This window comes from Thrips palmi, unplaced genomic scaffold (genome assembly GCF_012932325.1).
Source record: "Thrips palmi isolate BJ-2018 unplaced genomic scaffold, TpBJ-2018v1 HiC_scaffold_15, whole genome shotgun sequence".
Lineage (NCBI taxonomy): Eukaryota > Metazoa > Arthropoda > Insecta > Thysanoptera > Thripidae > Thrips > Thrips palmi.
The window spans coordinates 650,522-664,547 of record NW_023144624.1 but is presented as its reverse complement, the minus strand read 5'-3'; the positions used below and the strand labels follow the sequence as shown (position 1 = coordinate 664,547).

General features: G+C 53.7%; 1 protein-coding gene and 1 long non-coding RNA gene across 2 annotated transcripts in view; both read left to right on the top strand.

The window, feature by feature from the left end:
- The window catches only part of LOC117641027 (ribosomal protein S6 kinase alpha-5-like), a 32,965-nt gene extending 24,557 nt beyond the window's left edge, over positions 1 to 8,408 (top strand). Inside the window, exons 7-15 of the mRNA XM_034378121.1 lie at positions 1,048 to 1,151; positions 1,511 to 1,823; positions 1,941 to 2,054; positions 2,296 to 2,517; positions 2,605 to 2,775; positions 2,860 to 3,129; positions 3,214 to 3,364; positions 3,453 to 3,667; positions 3,762 to 8,408. Of these exons, the coding sequence (XP_034234012.1) occupies positions 1,048 to 1,151; positions 1,511 to 1,823; positions 1,941 to 2,054; positions 2,296 to 2,517; positions 2,605 to 2,775; positions 2,860 to 3,129; positions 3,214 to 3,364; positions 3,453 to 3,667; positions 3,762 to 4,805 (2,604 nt within the window). The 3' untranslated portion in view covers positions 4,806 to 8,408. The remainder of the gene's footprint in view (positions 1 to 1,047; positions 1,152 to 1,510; positions 1,824 to 1,940; positions 2,055 to 2,295; positions 2,518 to 2,604; positions 2,776 to 2,859; positions 3,130 to 3,213; positions 3,365 to 3,452; positions 3,668 to 3,761) is intronic.
- A 1,688-nt stretch (positions 8,409 to 10,096) lies between these two features.
- On the top strand, positions 10,097 to 13,037 carry LOC117641707. The gene is made up of 3 exons (XR_004587495.1): positions 10,097 to 10,153; positions 11,926 to 11,976; positions 12,974 to 13,037. It is a non-coding gene; the product is annotated as an uncharacterized LOC117641707 (long non-coding RNA).
- The last annotated feature ends 989 nt before the right edge of the window (positions 13,038 to 14,026 follow it).

Here is a 14,026-nt window from a genome sequence, read left to right as displayed (position 1 = left end):
GCCACGCCCACCGCGGCACCGCTACAGCCTCCTGTTATGCAGAGTTGTGCATGAGAAGAAAGTGTGGAGGGACCCTGGCGGAGCGGCTCCCCCCCTCCGCTCCCGCTCCCCCCTCGCCCGAAGCAGTCTTCCTCTAGCGGCACGAAGCCCCCGCGGCCTGCACGAGTCCGCCTCCTGGATGCTCGCTGCAGACTGACTCCGAGAGTCGTCTTCGTCGCTCCGGCTCTCTCGCGCCCGTGGGGCGTCCCGTGTGGGTGCGAGCGAGACGGAGCGGCGGAGTCTACTGGATGCTCGCTGCTCGCGGCGCGGCCCGCATGCCCCTCCCTCGTGTCGCCAAAAATGAAATAAAAAGAAAGAATCGTCTCTCTGTTGTTTGGTTTGCTCGGTTTTGTTTAGTTTGCGGGCCGCCAATCGGCAAACGAAGGGGCTTTCCCTTTCGTAGATTCGCGCTTGATCGGAGCGGCAGTGGAGGGACTGGGGGTCGCAGCGACGACGCAGCGAGGCGAGGGGGCCCTTTCAGTGTGACGGCTGCACCGCGTTGCCCGCCCTTCCTGCCAGCCTGCTTGGCGGCGCGGCGCGGCGGCCCTGGAAATTCCGGTCCCCGCTTCGACGACCACCTTCACTTTTGCCGCCCGCGGTCCACTCCGCTCCGCTCCATTCCGGCCACTTCCTGATGGAGTCGTCGGCATGCCCCGGGAGGCCTGGAGCTGCTGGAGCACCGCCTGTGCACTGCCGGGCCGGGCACTGCCCCGCCAACCCTGCAAACTAGCCCACTGGCGGACTACGCGGACTAGCGGCCCAGCGGTCGGAGTGGGGGGCTGCCGGGGCTGCTGCATTCCAGGAGCCTCTTTCCCGAACATCCGTCCCTTTTCCGCGCCCGCGTACACGTGAAAAGCGTGCGTGCGCGCGCGTGTTCGAATACCGGTTCCCGCCGCTTTTCTGGCCGGCCGGCGGGGTCTTTTCGGAGTGGACGAGCCTAATTATAAACCGAAAAAAGGGCTGTGGGAAGTGTGGAATCGCTAACGGCGTGTTGTCTTGTTCTCACAGGCCGTGGACTGGTGGAGCGTCGGCGTGCTGACCTACGAGCTGCTCACGGGGGCGTCCCCCTTCACCGTGGAGGGCGAGAACAACACCCAGACTGAAATCAGCCGGTGAGTGCGAGAGAGAGAGAGAGAGAGCGCAGAGCCAGTGCGTGCGCGGCTCGCGGCGCGCCGCGCGGTTTTCCCTTTTTATTGTTATTGGCGTGACGGGGTGTGACGGGCGGCGCGGCCAGCCCTGACGCCAGCGCCGCTACGCCAGCTAGCCAAGCCTGGCCAGGGCCAGGCCTAGCGCCCGGCCGGCTCCGGGTAGGCCACCCCCCGGCTGCAGCGCGTGCGAGCGCGGCGGCCGGCCTACCCGGCCGGGCGTTCCGCTCCGCTCCGCCACTGCCAGGACATTCCAGGGCACTGCCTCGCCTCACTGCCTCCCCGTCGTGTGGCCTCCATCCTAACGGCCTTCTTCTCTGTCGCAGGCGCATCCTCAAGACCAACCCGCCCATCCCGGACGGGCTCTCCTTCGAGGTCAAGGACTTGATCGCCAAGCTGCTGGTCAAGGACCCCCGCAAGCGGCTGGGCGGCGGCGAGCACGACGCGCTGGAGCTCAAGAAGCACCCCTTCTTCCGCAGCCTGGACTGGGTGGCGCTGTCGGAGAAGCGCGTGCCGGCACCCTTCGTGCCCCGCATCGCCGGCGAGCTGGACGTGAGCAACTTCTCGGAGGAGTTCACGCGCATGACCCCCACCGACTCGCCCGCCGTCATCCCGCCCAACTTCGACAAGATCTTCAAGGTGAGGATCCGCCCGAGCGGGAGGGAGATAACGATTACCTGTTTGTTTTGCTTTTTCGCGCCTGCCAGTGTGCACGCGGCATTCCGATACTCATTTGTGTATTGCCTCGGCTTGCAGGGCTATTCCTACGTGGCGCCGTCTGTGTTATTTAGTGAGAACGTCGTCAGCGACGATATCTTCAACCAAACCAAAAGGCCCAGTCCCACAAGTCTGACCCTGCCCTGTATTAAGGTGAGCAGCTGGCCACGATGGCCGCCCAGCAGTCTGCCTCCGAACGGGGCGCCTCGTCGTTCTGTCTCTCTCGCACCCCCTCGGGACAGCCCATGAGTGCGAGAGGGAGAGAGAGAGAAAGAGGCCCCCCTCTCGGAATCGGCCTGCAGTGCCAGTGCCGAGGCTGTGGGCGTGGTTCGCGTGGCGTCACTGCGCTTCCAGTGTGGGCGCCGGTTACACGATATTGTTTTGCGTTCCACAGGACTCGCCTTTCTTCCAACAATACGAAATCGACTTCCGTGAGGGCATTCTTGGCGACGGCACCTACTCGGTGTGCCGGAAATGCCGGCACCGCGAGACCGGACAGGAATTTGCCGTCAAGATTGTGAGCAGGAAGACGGACTGCACGAGGGAGATCAACTTGCTCCGGGCCTGCCAGGGACATTCCAATATAGTTAGACTGTATGAAGTGTTTTATGATGAGGTATGTAGCAACCCCTTACCCCTTTTGCGTCTGTTTGAGGTTGGCGTTTGTTTTGGATTTATGTTAACTCACTTGTGTTTGATGCAGGCTCACACCTACCTAGTACTTGAGCTTTTGCGCGGCGGCGAGCTGTTGGAAAGAATAAGGAGACAAGCAAGATTCACAGAAAGCCAAGCTAGTCGGATAATGTGTAGTCTAGTTGCCGCAGTGAATGAAATGCACTCTCGAGGAGTAGTACATCGTGACCTGAAACCTGAGGTAACTATATGATCCAAATTTGAGTGAGAAGCTTTGCTTCAAAACTATGTTCTTTTATTAATTCTCTGTATTTTTACATTTTAGAACCTACTCTTCACTGATACTTCAGAAAACTCTGACATTAAAATAGTAGATTTTGGGTTTGCCCGCCTGAAGCAAGAAAAGGAAGTCCTCACCACTCCTTGTTTTACTCTGCATTACGCGGCTCCAGAAGTGTTGAAACAAGCTTTTGGAAACTCAGCCTCCAATAATAGTACCAGTGCAACTTGTGACAACAAGGGCACCCCTGTAAGCCAACCCTGTAGCGAAGGCTATGATGAAAACTGTGATTTGTGGAGTTTAGGTGTGATCCTGGTGAGTAAATCTTGTAAAGAGAGAGCATAAGTTAGCTGTGGCTGGTTGTTTCATTTTAACTTACAATGTTCTTCTCTTTTCCAGTATACCATGCTCTCTGGTCGTGCACCATTCCACGCGAGATCCAGGGACCACAGTGCAGCATCTATCATGTCCAAAATTAAGGAAGGAGACTTCAACTTCAATGCCGATGCCTGGCAGAATGTCTCTAGTGCTGCCAAGCAGCTCACTAAAGGTGCGGTCAATTTCCTCAGACTGAGACCGCTTGAAGTGCTTGCCTTTTCTGTGCCTTTGCCTGACTGAGGATTTCATTTGCTCTCCAGGCCTTCTGACTGTGGACCCCAAGAAGCGCCTCCGTATGAGTGATCTCCGAACCAATGAGTGGATCCAGGGGTCTGAGCGGGCGGGCTTTGCCACTGTGCCTCTCATGACTCCCGACGTCCTCACTACTGGCTCCTCAGCTCGGTCCGCCGAAATTAACGTAGCCCAGATTTTCTCTGCCTTCCACCAAGCTCACCGCGAGGGCTTCAGATTACAGGTACGGATGTGATCGGTTTGCCCGCGATGAGGAAGTTGCCGTGCCGAGTGCTTTGTGGTGGCGTGTTGGCTGACATTCTTCTCTCTGCGAGCAGGACGTCGTGAACGCCAAGCTGGCGCAGAGGCGACGCAACAAAAAGTCATCACTGGACAACCGCAGCTTCTCGACGTCGAGCACCTTCTCCAGCTCGAGCTCGTCTGGGACGTCCTCCATCCAGACGCCCGTCAAAGTGGCCTCCTCGACGGAGTCCCCGGCGTCGCTGTCGGCGTCGGCGCCCTCGACCGCCAAGTCCCACGCGTCGCTGTCGCAGTCTCACGCCAGGCCGCGCGCGGACCAGGGCGACAACGTGTTCAACTTCGGCGAGTCGCGGGTCCGCGAGTACCTCTCCAGCCTGTCCACCAGCCTGTCCTCGTCCTCCAGCGACCGCGACCAGTCGCTGTCCATGGACTGCTGCTCGCTGGCCGCGTCGCCGCCCAGCCTGCCGGCCACGCTGGCGCAGGCGGAGACCCCCGTCCTGTCGCCCGTGCCCCCCCGCAAGAAGAAGGGGCGGCTGGCGGACCCGGAGCCGCAGCCCCAGGCGACCGACTCCGGCATCCCCGCGGCCACCGCGTCCGCCCCGGCGCCAGCGCCAGTGGCGGCGTCCAAGGCCGAGTTGGCGACGCCCGAGGTGGTGACGCTCGGGGATGCCGACGAGCGGCTCTGCGCACACTCAGGGGAGGTGGAGGAGGTCGCCGCCGAGGCCACCGTCTGCCACGGCCACCGGAGTAGGACGCGGAAGGGCAAGGAGAGGCCTCCGGCACCCGCCCAGGCCGAGGCCGAGGCCCCCGGCAGGACGAAGCGGAGGGACGCGTCGAGTGGCGCGTCGTCCTCCGCCACCAGTGCAGCCAGTGCAGTGAGTGACAGTGCAAGGCAGGGCCCCCTGACCAGGTCCCTGAAGCGCAAGTTGGCCGAGAGCGGCGCCAGCTCGGCGAGCACGAGCGAGGAGGAGCCGGTGCCGAGGAAGAGGACGGCGCGGACCAACACCCACTCGCACAGCCAACGAAGGGCCCAGGCCGGCCAGGCCGCGCAGGCCAAGGGCTCGAAGGGCGGGCGGCAGCGGCAGAAGAGGGAGCGCATCGCCACCATCGACCTAGACTAAGACTGCCTGCTGCCGCTCGGACGCCGAGATGGCAGTGCGCGCGAGCGCCAGACCTAAATACGAAGGCTGATGACCCAGACTTATTCATGTGACTTAAGTATATTTACTCTGCAAACAGAATATTTGTATGTCAGTTTTCCCATGCCTATTGTCCCCCCGTGTGTGCCGCACTGCCACGTCATGATGTTGGACCTGGAGTCGAGCCATTCGCCTGGGAATGTTTCTCTGTAGAAAACTAAGACTGCTGTTTTGTTTGTATGGTGGCCTTCTCTCAATCTGGAGAGGCAAAATCATCCTATGAGGAGTCTTGTCTATCTTGATTTTATGGCAGCCCATGACACTATGTCACGATTGCTCCAAACCTGCAGCATATCTTGAATTTATTTATCTTTTCTTGTCTTCTCCCTTGGTGTGTTGTCAAAATCTTCAGTACTGTTCAACTTTAATTGTTTTCTTAAAATCATTTCCTGTATTATTTTAAGTGTTTAGCTACTTCAAGGCCCGATTCATATGCTGTAAGTGTAAATTAACCATTGGCACAATTTGGATCTGAGTAGATCAACTACCATCTCCTCTAAAGTCACGAAACTACTTGTTTAACACTCAAAGTACCTGTTCTTTTATGTTCTTTTGACTCCATTAATGAGTATTTTCTTGTTTTAATACTAGTCGAATCAGCACAAATGGGGACCCTAGTCCCATGGCCAAATGTGTTGTGTAGCTTAGATTGTTTTGAAGCGAATGGTGCTGTGAGTAGTGCATTGATGCTTTCATGTTTTATTTGATCACTTCGTTTATACTGAAGGCCCTGCTGGCAAAGTATATGTATTCTTTAATGAGGTTTCAACTTTGTCTCTGCACCAGCACAGAGAACCATCCAATAATTTATGGAAAGTCATTTCATTTTCTCACCATTCAAGGAGATTATGAACCTCCTGAGCTTAACTGAAGTAGATCAACTCGTGATAATTAAAACAGGAAAAATGAAAGCAGCCAATAGTACTTCAATATTTTTAAGAGTTGTTAACGATGAGTCAATTTGAGTCGCTCAGAACTGATTCCTGTTGTGTTAGCGGATGCACAATATTGTAGGCGTTGGCTCATGTATGATAAGAAATGTTTGGAATGGATGTTACTGCTATTTTTGCTGGCAAAGTGGCAGTTGTAACTATCTGTCCCGACATTAGAAAATTGTTCCAATTTCTCAGGATACTTTACCTACGGTTATAAATTTATATAGGTAGTACACTTGTAGCCCAGACGCATATATGAGTAAATATATATTATATAGATATATGTAATTCAAATATATCTATGAAATCTTATAACATTTATTCTATTTAATAGAGAATTATATACTTTTAGTAAAAATGTCTATGACTTAATATTTCTAGCAATTAAAGAGATTTTGTTTTTGTTATGTATCATTGTTATCTGTGTACAGTATCAGTGGAGGACCTAAGTCTTATGTGAAATAATTTTATGAAACTATGAACTCATGTTAAAGGTGCACATTCAAAATTGATTGAAGTTAAAATCTCAGTAGAGACTTGAAGTTGCGAGGAACTCAATCTAATTGAGACTAGTTCAGTTTGGCGGCAGCGAGTATGTGTTAATGTTGTGGTGGAAGTTTCTAGAATTCATATTGTGATGTTCTGTGTTGCAGGCTATTGACCCTAATTTTGCCAAACAATGCTCTAGTCTTGTTTGTTAAATTGGTGTGTCGGTATGTAACATTAATTGTTAGCTGATAGTTCTGAAAGAAAAGCCTCTTTATCAGATTCATGCAATGTATTATTATGGAATTTGAAGCATGAGTATCGACACTGAGTCAAGAAAACGTAGTTGGATTTATTCTGAAGAGGTGCAGCATTTAATTCGTTTGAATGTCAGCTTTCAATGTCATAGACAACGTATTTATAAAAATCCAACTTTCCCGAAAACGGTATTGAATACTAAAAATGATTCTGCAATGACAGGCAGGAGTATTTTAGTGGGCTGCAAGACCTGTCATTTTCAGTATTTATAATGGCCCACTAGTCAGCTAAGCGTTTTCACTGCCTTAACTGATAAACCAAATCAATACCATTTTTCATTTTAGTAGATCATTTTATTTTAAGGTATTTTGTTTCTGTCATTTTCATTTTTTCCCATTGCATTTGTAGTTCCTTCTTTTGAATTTATAGGATTCAAATTGTCATTATTCAAGACTAACAAACTGAAGCAATTGATATTTATTTTATGTAATTTAAACAATAGTATTGAGCAAGGAAATAATCAATCTCAGATTGCAACTAGTTGTTTGTTGTTTTTTTGACACATCATACTGCCAGGTCTTTAGGGGCTTCAAGTGTTCTGTTTCTTTTTTGTTTCCATTTTTTAATCTTAATTTTTTTATTTTTAATGAAAACAATGGTTGACATTCTGTCTATAGTCTTCCCCAGGATTGATAAAATTCTTCTTTCCACTCGCAATTGCTTCTGTAACTTCTCTTTGTGATTAGTGTGAATGTGTGTGCAAATGTGCCATGTATGAATGAGAGATGTGTGTTATTTGCTTCATTTACTGTCTTTAAATTTCCTTCCTCTTGTTATCAAAACTGTCCTGTTAATTGTGTCATAATGTTGTTTTATTTTGTTTCAATGTAAATTGTTATACTATTAGTCTCAGGATTGTGCAATAAATCCCATACTCGATGGGCTGTTGGCTATGACTCCAAATCTGTGAATGCTACACGTCAGTATTGCAATGGCGTGATTGAAGATGTGTGCTGCACCTGTTCATTCCATAATCTGGAATCATTTTACCATAAGAGAGCCCCTTCAATCCTGCAAAGAACAATCAACATATTTATCAACATGTTCAGCTTTTCAAACCCCGAAATTGTGATTTAAAAATAAGAGTCATGGCTTGATAGCCCATGTTTTACCTCCTGTAGAAATCTCAAAATTTATATTTTTTTTCCATTTAGCAGATATTTGGCTGGCAAACTTAGACTTAAATAGATAGTGCTTCTAACTTAATGTTGATGTTGGTTGGTTGGAAACACTCAATTATCTACAGTAGAAATGTTTGGACTTTTCTTTCTGCCGACTTATTGTGTACTAGGGTGATGCTTACCAGTAGAAATGATGATGACTTTGAAAGTGATGTGTTTTATATATCTGAAACAAGTACTAAGTAATACTTGGTGGGATTCTAGTTTGTCATATCAGCCGTTGTTAAGGACTGATGAATATTTAAAGGGATGTTTTGTGAAGTGAAGTGCTTCTCTGTAACCAAAAAGATAAAGAGACTGTGATTTTGTTGTTGGAAGAGAAGTGATTCTTCTGTATCACTCGATATAAGTTAAATTAATGTACCCTTTGGCTGTACGCCTAGAAAATGTGTGAATTAGTAAAGAAATTACTTGTAGTTTCTGCAGAAACAAATCTTCTATTCTCTTCATATTCTATAAAATCTTAAAAATGTTAAGAGATGGTATTTATTGATTCCATTGATTGTATCTATTGATGAACACAAGAGTATAAAATTTGTTACAATTGTACATATAAATGTTGGGAAATGTTGGAAAGAAGTAAACCTCTATAGAATGAAATGAAACGCCTCACTGTTTTACTATCCTCAAATTCCTGGAAGGATCCTCGGTACATTTTATGGGACACGTCACACAAATATCTCTGTAGCTTGATTGTGTTAAACGGCAGTCAAACGAAAAACATGCCTCAACAGAAGGGGTTGGGGGAAGGCCACAGCCCAATAGAAGCCCACTCGCGCCAACCAGACTGGACCTTCCCAGATGTCAAATTAAAACGAGGAGTGGTGAAAATACAAGAACAGCAACAACTTTTAAAATAAATAAACGGCTGCATCAGCACAAAGCACGCTCGACGGAGCCGGATAGAGTCTCAGACGCATGGGGTATGGCCGATGGCCGCAGGGAATCCCTCGGCGCGGGGTATCCGCATCCGGCGGGAGCTCCATTTCCCGCGCGCCGCGTCCGAACTGCGAACCGACGGACCTGACCGGCTGTAGTGCAGCGTTTCCCCAGAACGAAAATGACTGACCACGAGCCAAAGTTGAAACGAAGGTTTTCCTTTGCTTCGACTGGTTTGAAGTCGCACCACCACGTGTCACCGAGTCCGCTGAAGGCGGCTTGAGCTGACGGACGCAGGGCTCAACTACGCGGGCGGCGCGGAGTCGGAGATTCGAGGGTTGGCGACGCTGCTGCTGGAGTAGTTAGAGCGATGAGAGAGACAGAGAGAGTGGAAGAGAGAGGCGGCAAGGCTCGCGCGCTCATTGGCCGGCGACGCGCTGCGAAACAATTGATCCACGGCCAATGGGGCCTCCCGGCGCGGCGCCATTGGCGGCCCGGCGCCCTCCGCGGGGCGGGGTGGGTGGGGGGCGGGGTGGGCGGGGCGGGGCGGCGGGGCGCAAGGCCCTTGCAAGGGCAGGGCTCCTCCAGCGGCCCAGGGGTGCGCTCCTCTGGCGGTACCCGTCTTCAGTAAAATGCCGGGCCAAACCCTCAAAATTTTTAACACGAGCTTCCTCGGTCATGAGCCTGCTGCACTACCCAGCAGAGCCACATGGAATTAAGGACTTCCCTCGGACAAGGGACGGAGAATGAACGCACACAGTAGACAGCCTAGGCAGGTGCAGGCGAAGATGGACGTCGATCGGGCAGGAAAGTTCTTCCCAATTGAATACTTCACAAGCTTTAAATCGGCAGAGGGGCCTTGCGGGAGCAGCGCCTTGGAAATTCCCCTTTGACACATGGACACAATGACCACCCTCCCCCTCCTCCCCCTCCCCCGCGCCAGCTTGAGGCTCTCTCCCTGGGTGGCCCCGCCCTGCGCAGCCCCACCACGCCCCGCCTCACCCACCCCTCTCCGGCCATCCCCTGGCCGGGCCGGGCCGGGCCGGGACTCTGGGGGTGCCAGGCTTGACTCGGCGTGCTTGTATTCAATCATCGCGCCGTCATTGAAGCGGTCGAGACTTGTTCGCGCGTCTTTCTGCGTCTCTCTGCGTCTTGCGGCCGCGGCCTGCAGCAGACGACGCGCCGGGCCAGCAGCACACTGCAGCAGACTGCAGCATGGGTCTCGTGCCACGCGGGGCTCCAGTGCAATGTGTCGCGGATACGAGTGGCGGGCCCTGAGCGCGGCGACGCGCAGCCCCGCCAGCTTCACCGGCCTCACCAGCCCCGCCAGCCCCACCAATCTTACCGGACTCACCAGCCCAATCAGCTTGGCCACAGCGCCCTTCCGGCGTGGGGTACGCCCTGTAGAACGCCGCGTTGAACGCCGCGTTGAACGCTGCGACGGCCGCCCCCTGGCCCGTCGGTCCACCAGGTGAGTCCGCGGCGACAACGCTCCAGTTCCAGTGACCCCGTGACATCCAGCAATCCAGTCGCGGCGACCGGGCCGTCGCTTCTCTTTTTCTCCACCTCTTCGCTTTGCCTCACCGCCTTCTTGATTGCGCTTTTTGCCGCCTTCCGCTCTCTTCGGCTGCGGATGCAACGCAGCCCCGCGCGGGACGGCAACGCGTCGCGTTCACGTCAGAGCTCAGAACTGTGTCCTACCCTAACCCCTTTCCAATGCGCATAAAAAAAAAAAAAAAAACTTTGTTGTGGCGATCAAGTCCGTTCGATAGGCTGACATCGATAGCTGCAATCGAAAATTCGGTACCTACGACTGGTAGCCGCGACCGCACTCAAGACAACTGAGCTGACAAGTGAATCCGGTCGTGGCAACCAGCTTTTGATTGTTGGTAGCGGACTTTCGATTGCAGCAATCGATTTCAGCCTATCGAACAAAGTCGAACGGCTTTTTTTTTTTCGAGTCACGTCCGACTTGCAGAACCAAATCATCGGCCCTCCACGAACGCCGAAGCACTGCGGTTCGAAAATAAACGTCTCCCACTGATCAGGCCGGTCTCGGAAATGGTATGCACCGCCCCGCCGACACCCTCTCTTTCTTTCTTTCTCTCTCTGACGCGGCGCGCTACGCGATGGCCAATTCCCGGCAGCAGAATCCCTGGGCTGGCCGGCCTGGCCACGGGCTTCGCGGACTGCATCGGGCCGCCGCGACGACTTGGGCCGAAAAAAAGGAAGGCGGGGTGGAGCGAGGCCTTGGGCCGCAGGCCTTGGGCCCACTTCCGGTCTGAGACGATTCATTTCCGGCGGCGGAGGCGAGATGACAGAAAGGCGAGTGGCTGCATCGCCCGGCCCGGCCGAGCGCAGGCGGTCCAGCGCGGTCCAGCACCCCTGGCATCGCAGCCCAGGAAGGCACAGCGTGCTAGGCGTGCTCAGCTACCGCCTTTGCCACAGCGCCCGTTCTGGACAGGGTAGGCACCCCGCCGAGCTACTGGACGGAACGGGTGGCCTACCCTCTCTTCGTAAGGCGCGCTGGGTCGAGGCGGCGGAGGCGGAATACCCCGCCCCGCGGGAGTCCTGCGCGCCGTCTTGCACTTCTCTCTAGCTCTCCTTGCTCTTCTTGCACTTCTTGTTCTTCTTGATCTACTTCTTGCTCTTCTTGATCTTCTGTTTCTTCTTGTTCTTCTTGTTCTTCTTGTTCTTCTTGTTATTTATGCTCTTCCTGCTCTTCTTGTTCTTCTTGCTCTTCAGCGCTTCTTGCTCTTCTTTCACTTGTTGCTCTTCTTGTTCTCCTTGCCTTTTTCTCTCTCTCCTTGTTCTTCTCCACGCTCTGCAATGAGAGCAAACTGGCTCAGCACCCGCATCATCACTCCTAATTACATTCTGGCCGGCCGGCTTACGTGGCTGTAATTCTGTAATCTCGTTATTCCTTGACAACGACTGCATTAAATCGGTGACTGAAAAGGCGACCAGAAAACCGACGACACAGTTTTGAGCGAGGGGGAAATCACTCTTAAAAACTGTGACCCGACTACTCCCTATTACGTTCTATTACGCTATTACAGAAGGCTTATTACGCTCGAAAATATCCAGATTTAGTCTAAATTCGGTCCCTAAATAGGGAAAATCTTTAAAAATTTGGCTATTACGCTATTACTATTACGCGTAATACTAGGAATCGGTGACCCGACTATTACGCGAGTGATTTCCCCCTCGGTTTTGAGTGAACAATGTTTTTGTGATTGGCAGGCACGATGTTCCATGAGCTGAGGCACGCGCACGAAGCATGGCTCCACGATGGTGAGTACACCGTCAATTTGGACGCCACGCAACCACACAGGGTGCGGGCACAAAGACACAGGGTACCGAGCGTCATCCCCCCCCCCTCGCCCCTTTCCAAAGGCAACTTTAGCTGCCTGTCCTTTCTCTACGCCAGCCGCCTCTGAACCACGACGTAGGAGAGGACACCGGCTGTCAGGACTTTGAGTTGGACAGACAGAGAGACCGACAAACAGACAGACCAACTGAAACACAGTAGCCTCTTCTTTTGGCCCCTGGCCGCGAACAAAAGCGCTGTCGCCCTGACCAAGGCCCTGGCCAAGGCCCTGGCGGCCCGGCCTGCACTGAGGGACGCCCCATCACACCAGGTGACAAAGCCTCAGTCCCCGGCGGAAAACTACGTGACACACTCTCACACTGCCACTCACACACATACACACACACGAACGCACACGCACAGAGGCTTCGGCAAACGTCTCGCCATTACCACGATTAGCTTGGCGGCTTGGCTGCGCCGCGAGTCAAGCCTCTCGAGGGCCGGCGGGGTGCAGCGTTCAGCGAGGCGGCGTTCGAACGGAACACGGTCATGACGAACATGATGGGCCTGGAATGACGCCAATCTCGTAGCGCGACCGGAAAACAAACCCAGATAAATTGCCGAAATGACCAGTTCGGTTGAAACGCCCAGAAAGGCGGCCAAAAATCACTACCTTCCGCAAGAAGGCAAAAAGCACTGCATTGCACCCCCTTGGAAGGATCCCAGATCCGCGCCTGGTGCACAACGGGGACGGGGAGGGGGAGGGGGTGAAGCGGCAAGGTCAACCGCTACTTACTTGGCGGTGCACTTGTTTGTGTAAACAGAAAACAGGGAGGGTGACACTTGCAACAAAGGCAGAGGCGGTTCACCCCATCCGTCTTGCTGTCAGTGACGCCGCGACTTGGCGTGGCGTGGCGGGAAAGATGAAGCGCATCAGTGCCCCAAGGCTCACCACAACATGTCTGTGTTTTCATGTTTCAGGCAACACGGGGGGCAGCGGCAGTGAGCACGCCTCGAGCCCGGGCTTTGCATCCGACTGTTCCGGTAAGTTTCAGATGGATTTGGGGGCAGGGGGTCTTCCTTTTTATGAGTGTGTCCGCACCGCATATCTACGTCTGCAACTCTGTAATTGTGACTGTGCGTGACTGTGTCTCTATGTAACGTCGTCTGTGACTGTCCCACGTCTGTCTTTCTGTCTGCGTCTGAGTGTGCACACTGTGTGTCCGGCAGAGCGACTCCGTCTCAAGCAAATCCAATTTCTGCGCCTGTCCGTGGCTCTGTCCCTGGCTCCCATACTTAGCCGTCTCGGTCCAGTGGTCGCTGTCCCTGAACACCGCGGGGATGGTCCGAGGCGAGGCAGGGAGGCAGGGCGAGGCAAAGGGGGCCGAGGCGGCCCGCTGTGCAGCAAGATGTGCAGCAAGATGTGCAGCTTGGCCAAGTGCGGCGCTGCGGGCAGATTCATTCCGAGGAAACGTTTTCGTCGCTCTGTCTCTCTCGCGCCTGCAGGGGACGCTGCCGAGTGCGAGAGAGAGAGCGACGGCTCTCGGCGCGGCAAGCCGTGGCGGCAAGGGACGCCAGAGTCAAAGTGCTCGGCTTGCGTGTTGCAGGCGCTGCAGGCGCACCGGCCATGAAGGCGGACGTGTACTCGTTGTCGGGGCCGGCGTCGCACCAGTACGGCTCCTTCCACCCCGTGCCGGTGCTGCCGGTGCTGCCCAGGACGGCCCCCCACCCCGCCGCCACCCCGCACCTGCACCACCTCACGCCCCCGCAGCACCCCTGCACGGCGAGGTAGGAAGCAGCACGGCCGCCAACTATCATTTTCGGGAAAAAAAATGAAATCGTTCAGTTTGCAAAGTCCTAATTGAATTGTTTTCTGTGTTGTGACGTCGTTTGCGGTTTTTAATGGAACTCTGCGTGTGGCGGCCGCAGCGAGGCGTCGTGTCGCGCCGCGGCCTGCAGGTACAGCCCCGCGGCGGCGGACGCCGGCCAGCCCGGCCAGCCCGGCCACCAGGACGCCGACGCCGTGCACCACGA